This window comes from Dendrobates tinctorius, unplaced genomic scaffold (genome assembly GCF_039654945.1).
Source record: "Dendrobates tinctorius isolate UK_male_01 unplaced genomic scaffold, ASM3965494v1 ptg000051l, whole genome shotgun sequence".
Taxonomy (NCBI): domain Eukaryota; kingdom Metazoa; phylum Chordata; class Amphibia; order Anura; family Dendrobatidae; genus Dendrobates; species Dendrobates tinctorius.
Genome location: NW_027361719.1, coordinates 3833476 through 3840718, shown reverse-complemented (window position 1 = coordinate 3840718; position 7243 = coordinate 3833476). Strand labels below are relative to the sequence as shown.

The 7243-nt window shown below is 45.5% G+C and overlaps 1 protein-coding gene across 1 annotated transcript in view; it reads left to right on the top strand.

Annotated features, from left to right (window-relative positions):
* The first annotated feature begins 583 nt into the window (after nucleotides 1-583).
* Nucleotides 584-7243, top strand: part of TMPRSS12 (transmembrane serine protease 12) — a 52009-nt gene continuing 45349 nt past the window's right edge. Inside the window, exons 1-2 of the mRNA XM_073576926.1 lie at nucleotides 584-615; nucleotides 833-1098. Coding sequence (XP_073433027.1) covers nucleotides 584-615; nucleotides 833-1098 — 298 coding nt within the window. The remainder of the gene's footprint in view (nucleotides 616-832; nucleotides 1099-7243) is intronic.

Here is a 7243-nt window from a genome sequence, read left to right as displayed (position 1 = left end):
CAGATTCTGTTTGAAAGTCCTCATCGAAAACTGCTTCAAATACTCTTTGAGGGTATGTGCACACGGTGCGGATTTTGCTGCGGATCCGCAGCGTTTCTGGCCCTGCGGGTCCGCAGCTGCATTGTACAGTACCATTTTACTCTATGTAAAATGGAAACCGCTGTGCACATGCTGCGGAATTTTCCGCGCGGATTTGCTGCAGTTTCAAATCCGCAGAAAGAAATGACATGTCACTTATTTTCTGCGGATTCCGCTGCGGTTTACCATCTCTTCCATTGTAGAGGTGATAAACCGCAGGGCAAAACCGCAGCCTAATCGGCAGGTAAACCACAGGTCTTGTGATCTGAAATTTACCGGAGGATTTTACAAAATCCACGGGGAGAAATCCGCAGCACCTAAAAACTACATGTGCACATACCCTGAGTAAGCTACCCATTGATCTTAATAGCAGACGCTTAAAAACGTGGAAATAACCATCACCATGTGCAATATAGGAGTTTTCTCCTATGAAAATCAATAGGAAGCTTTAATGTGGATTTTGCTGCAGGATCCATTTCAAAATCCACATGTACCTAGGGTTAAAATGCATGTGCGGATAAGAGCTCTGATAGCCAAGTAAGAGATTTGTTAGTGAAGGAGATGTATTGGAGATGTCATCTTACCAGCTTGTAGCAATGTCTATGAGATCCTGGGTGCCATGTTAAAATGTCACATTATAAACTCGTTGCTAAATCTGCCCTTTTTATAATGATATGGTGTCCTGTAGAAGTTTACTACTCAGAGGTCACATATGTTTGATCTGTACTGATACCGTAATCCTTTCCTCTTGTAGAAATCACAGGTATTGGCGAGCAGTTTTTGGATTACATGATGTATCCAAACCAGATGTTACAAGGCAAATATCCCAAATCAAACGTATTATAATTCACGGAGACTTTGTCTTTGGAACTTTGGATAGTGATCTTGTTTTGTTGGAACTACAGCATCCAGTTAAATACACAGATTATGTTCAACCAATCTGCCTGGCAACACGGGCAATACCGATAGACCCTTTGGCAAAATGCTTTATCACCGGCTGGGGGACAACGTCTGCTGGAGGTACTCTCTTCTACTAGTTTATTAGAGTGAAATACAGTTTATGGCCAAGATCTGAAACCTTATTTTGTATCATTAATATGAAATTGCTTACATCCTAACTTTTTGTGAAGATCACCCTTTTCCAGATAGAAGTTTGTGACAATCAGCGGATCGCAGTGGATCTAGCTGCAGAAATCATATAAAACAATGGACCATCAAATATATGCACAGGCTGGGTGTCTCACTGAACTGCCTCATATGAGGGTACCCTATCAAATAGAACAATACGTGCGATCGCAAATGTCCTGGCATGTATCAGTAGATGTCATGTCAACGGCCCTCCAATACCCCTTTAATCCCTTCCCGATGTATAGAGTATGTAGTGCAGCGGGGTTGATGCAGTGTGATAGACAAGCAGTGACTCAGCAAAGTTCAAAACAAATGTCTCTTTAATGTTCAACTCAGCAAAACCCAGCACACGATATCATCCGGATCGCAGCCGGTAACCATATCCTCTGGATTACAGCCAATAAACACGCCAGTCCACCTCTGTGAAAGTTGCTGTGGGCGACTGCACCGTCGTATTTGCTGTGGGTGCCAGGCCTTTCAGCTCCCTTGACCTTTTGGCTCTGCTTGCCTTTGTTGCCTCACACAGGTGGAGCTCTGCAAAGCCGTCTGCTCTGCACTCCTGCAAACACCAGACTGATAGTGAGGCCGATGTCACACTTGCGAGACTCTTGCACGAGTCTGGCAAGTCAATACCCGGCACTGCCCCCCGGCACTCGGATCGGAGCGTTCAGCTGCATGTATTTCTATGCAGCTGAACGCTCCGGTCCCGAGTGCCGAAGGCAGTGCCGGGTATTAACGTGCAAGACTCGTGCGAGTTTCTCGCAAGTCTGACCCCGGCCTGACTCTCAACCTGACACACCCAAACCCTTTTACTGCAGGGCTTTTAACTAGAATCTGTGGCCATGGGCCACATGGAAAACCTGGGCTGGGAATGGAACGGACTGCCCCACTCATCCTGTAGTCCGTTTCAAAACACAAAAGCCCAGAGCAGGTTTTCTCTAAATATGCCTTGGACAACCAGCATGTCCAAGATCTATACTCACTTTAATTCTGCATTGCAACCACAGCTACACCTGTGACTGCAATGCACTCTCATGGCCTCAATATGCCTCCGTGCGCATCCTGGGGGAACACACAGCGCCCCCTACATGTGACACTAGTCACTGCCTCACAAGTAATACTGTGTCCTTTGTCAGGGCTCCATTTATGGAGCGGACGCATTTGCTTGTAAGGCCGGGGTCACACTAACCGACGCAAAATACGGTCAGTATTTTACATGCGTAATACGGATGATAGACCCCTAAATAGTGCTCCGTATGTCATCCGTAATCAAGGTGTGGTCGCGTATTTTGCGCATGTCAGCATCCGTATGTAATCCGTATGGCGAGATTTTCTCGCAGGCTTGCAAAATGGACATATAATGGAGCCCTATGACAGGGTTTATAACAGAAACCAAAGAATAGATATAGACACATAGAATGCATATATATATATATATATATATATGTGTGTGTATTCTATGTGTCTATATCTATTCTTTCGTTTCTTTATTAAACCTGTCAGTGTGAGTTTACTGTATAGCGCACTGAATTGCCGGCTTTGCTAAAAGACACCGGGTGCGTATTTCTCGCAAGTCACATGTGTGGTCCGTGTGTAATCCGTATTTTTTGCGCACCCATAGACTTGCATTGGCGTACTACGGGCGTAGTACGCTGACAATCGCAGCATGCTGCGAGTGGCACGGAGTGTAGGATACTGAGGAGAAATATACGGCTGGTGCGAGGGACCCCATAGAGAATCATTGGTCCGTGTTTAATGCGGGCTTTTAGCGCCTCTCACTCAGCCGTATTCCTCGCCAGTGTGACCCCGGCCTAACAGCCGCAGTCAGAGCTATATCCGATTGCTGCTGTTTAACTATTTAAATGCCACCGTCACCGTCAATCACTGACAGCAGCATTCAAATGACGTGTGCACCGACTCCATCATCCCAACCCCTCACTTGCGGCATGATTGCAGGGTGCCAGTGAATTGTCTGGCAGCCGGGAGCCTCCTGAAGGCCTCCAGGGTCACCGTCTCAGTCCTACTCTGACGCACAGTAGTATTGCAGTATATAGAACAAACAGTGTATGGGGGCTAAAAAAAAAAATTTAGAAAAATGTTTCTATAAATATTTCTAAAAAATATAAACATTTGAATCAATTGTTGTGTCCATAAAAGTCCAATACAGTAAACGCTGAAAAGAGAAAAAAAAATCCCCCCATATTTTTTTTTCAGCAACCGTGCCTCTCTATTATAATGCAATAAAACTTTATCAAAATGTTATATTAACTCCAAAATGGTATCAATAAGAACATCAGCTCACCACACAAAGAAGACAATCCCTCACACAGGTCCAACAATCAAACAAAAAATCTGTGCAATTTTGGCATCGCCATAATTATAGTAAGGCCATATGCACACATTGAGTATCTGGTGAGTTTTTTACCCCAGTATTTGTAAGCCAAAACCAGGAGTGGGTGAAAAATGCAAAAGTGGTGCAAATGTTTCTATTATGTTTTTCCTCTGACCGTTCCACTCTTGGTTTTGGCTTACAAATACTGGAGTAAAAAACTCACCAAATACTCAGTGTGTGCACATAGCCTTAGGGTACATACCCATATGTGAGAGAAAAAACAGTCCAATTTCCTGACCGAAAAAATGGACGAGTGTCATGCGATTTCTGTGCAATTTTTAAAAGGAAAATCCGTATGACATGCATATGCACTCCGTATGCAATGCGATTTTAACATTAAGGCCAGGGTCACACTAACCTGCGCAAAATACGGTCCGTAGATTACAGGCGTAATAGTGCTCCGTAGGTCATCCGTAAGCAAGGTGCGGTCGCGTATTTTGCGCATGTCTGCATCCGTATGTAATCCGTATGGCATCCGTATGCAATCCGTATGGCGAGATTTTCTCGCAGCCTTGCAAAATGGACATTTAACGGTTTTGAGGCCTGCTAACAATTTAAATCATTAGCCTGCACCCTATTTATACACTCAGAAACAGGTGGCTGCATCCATTCTGTCCATTTGTGACCTTGCTTTCATGAGGTGTGTTGGTGTTCTTTGTGCAACATGGCAGAGGGTCTGAGATTCAATACAACTGAGCAGGTTCTCTTCAACTGGCTTTTGTCACGGTGCTTTGGGCAACCATACCCAGTGATAGTGGATCCGCGGAGGAGGAGACGCATGTGGGTCCATCCACTTTTGAGGCAATGACTCACAAGAGGTCATTTTCACCGCCTCTATTCTTCTCTGCGGGAGCATCCAGTGAAATTTTACCAATACTGTCGCATGAGCATTTCCACATTTGATCGACTCTTGGAGACAGTGCACCCTGGGATAACCTTTCAGGACACAAGGATGCGCAAAGCTATATCTGCAGAGGAGCGACTTCTACTCACAATACGGTATGTACTACACAACCACATTCTCTATGTTCATAATGTGTGGGCTAAAGTATGTTTTTTTGCCTTCTTGGACTAAGTTTAATGCCCTCATCTTACTCCAAATATGGTTCAACTTACACAACAGAATGTTAGGTCTAATATGTACTGCATATCACTTAGTCATTGTGCAACCAAATATGTGTGTGTTATTCTATCTCAATTCCTACCAAGTTTGGTCCGCATGTAACTGATGTTTTTGGACTTTATGCATTCTAAAATTATCAATTTTTGTTGTTCTACAGCTTCCTGTCCACTGGCCTGTCTTATGCCGCCCTCCACCATGAGTTTCTCATTGGAAGATCAACCATTTCAGGCATAGTGAGGTCTACATGTACAGAAATCTGGACAAGACTCCATCAAGTGGTCATGCCCGAGCCCAGGATGGAAGACTGGTTGAGGATATCAAGGGACTTTGAGGAGGAGTGCCAGCTTCCAAATTGTATTGGGGCCCTGGATGGCAAACATATCCGGGTGCGTAAGCCGCCGAACTCTGGCTCCCAATTCTTCAATTCTAAACAATACTTTTCTGTTGTATTGTTGGCTGTGGTAGACCCTCAATACAAGTTTATAATTGTTGACATTGGGGCCTATGGAAGGACGGGAGACTCTAGAGTCTTCAATACTTCCATAATGGCTCGGCGGCTACGCACCAACCAGTTGGATCTACCACCACCACGCCAGCTACCAGGCTCCCCTGAAGAATCAGTCCCTTATATCCTTGTGGCAGATGAGGCGTTTCAGTTATCACGCAATGTCATGAGGCCATATCCCCGACGCAACCTTGACCACAGGCGCAGAATTTTTAACTTGCGCCTATCACGTGCTAGGCGACTGGTGGAGTGTTCCTTTGGAATTCTTTGTGCCAAATGGCGGGTACTCCAGTCTGCCATTCAGTTGAGTGAACAAAATGTGAATGAAGTTGTGAAAGCCTGTGTGGTTCTGCATAACGTCACCAGGATACATGATTGTTCCTCCTCTGCTGGTGTTGTGCGTAGGTCGGACAATGTGCGCAGGGTGAGACCACCTATGAACCCTCAACGTAGACCGCTCTCTGGCCTCAAAGTGCGTGATATTTTCACTAATTACTTTATCTCACCTGAGGGGGCAACTTCTTGGCAAGAGCATGCTGTGTCTATGTTATAATTTGTTTCTTTAAGTGTGTCTAAATATATATTACTCAACCCCTTATGATTCTATGACTGTTTCATTGCATTGGTTAGTGTATGTTAGTATGTTGACAGGGTTTTTGAGAAATCACACAGAGACGTTAACTATAGTAGACAAATTTTTAGATTTGCCTTTTTTTTTTTGTTTCTTAAAGGCAAACATAATATTGCCATATGAACATTTTGGCAATGGGCAAAATTGCCCTTTTTGCCTTCTTAAACTTTTTTGAAAAGTAACATTATATAACATAACCCAAAAAAACATTAGGCAATAACAACATTGCTGCAAGAGAATATTTAAATACAAAGGAAAAAAATAGGTGAGCTCCATCAACAAAATTAATGCTAAAAGATAACACTCACATTTCTTCAGAATGTTTTCCAATCATAGAAATATTCCACCATGACAGGCAAGGCTACCTCACGGCTTTCAGACAGATATTACCTGTCTGTAGAACAGAGAATATTTAACCATGCTATACTGGAAAGGATGAAAAAACAAAACTCACTTGTTAAGACATAGAGAGAGCGTGATATTCTGAAGGCTGGTCGCCTTGATTTGTTACTATAGATTGCTAGCAAAAAAGGTGACTACTTCACTAAGGCCAGCACGCCTTTCCTAGGCATTAGCAAGTGAGTAGTGTATTTTCATCCTTTGACTTTACAGTATAGCGCGCTTAAATATTCTCTTTTGTACACACATGTAATATCTGTCTGAAAGGCGTGAGGTAGCCTTGCCTGTCATGATGGATTCTTAATATGATTGGAAATCATTGTTAAAAAATTAGAATGTTAAATTTTGTAACAAAGTTTGTGTCACGGCCCCCGATCCCCCTGTCACGCTCCCAGCCCTGCGCCCCCGTGCGCGCAGCGATACTCACCTCGCCCGGCAGCCGCGCTCCCTCCAGCAGCCCCGCTTCCTCCAGCCCCGGCGTCGGCCTCTCTCTTCCTCCGGCCCACGGCTGGTGACGTCACCGCGGGTCCCGCGCATGCGCAGTAGGTCGCGGCCGGTCCTCCGCCGCTAAGCTGGTCTCCGGCGGTGCCCTGCCCCAATTTCACCGCCGGACCAATGGGGGCACAGCAGCAGCCATATCAGGCCGCCCTCCCTTAGTGGAGGTGCCTGACCGTGGTTGTTTCCTTCTGCGCCTCAGGCCCTGTGTACTCCGCTGGAATCCGGCTCTCTACCTAATCTCTGTGCTTGCTTCCAGCCCTGCTCCAGTTCTGTGTCCGTGCCTGTTCCAGTCCTGTCTCCGTGCCTGTTCCAGTCCTGTCTCCGTGCCTGTTCCAGTCCTGTCTCCGTGCCTGTTCCAGTCCTGTGTCCGTGCCTGTTCCAGTCCTGTGTCCGTGCCTGCTCCAGTCCTGTGTCCGTGCCTGCTCCAGTCCTGTGTCCGTGCCTGCTCCAGTCCTGTGTCCGTGCCTGCTCCAGTCCTGTGTCCGTGCC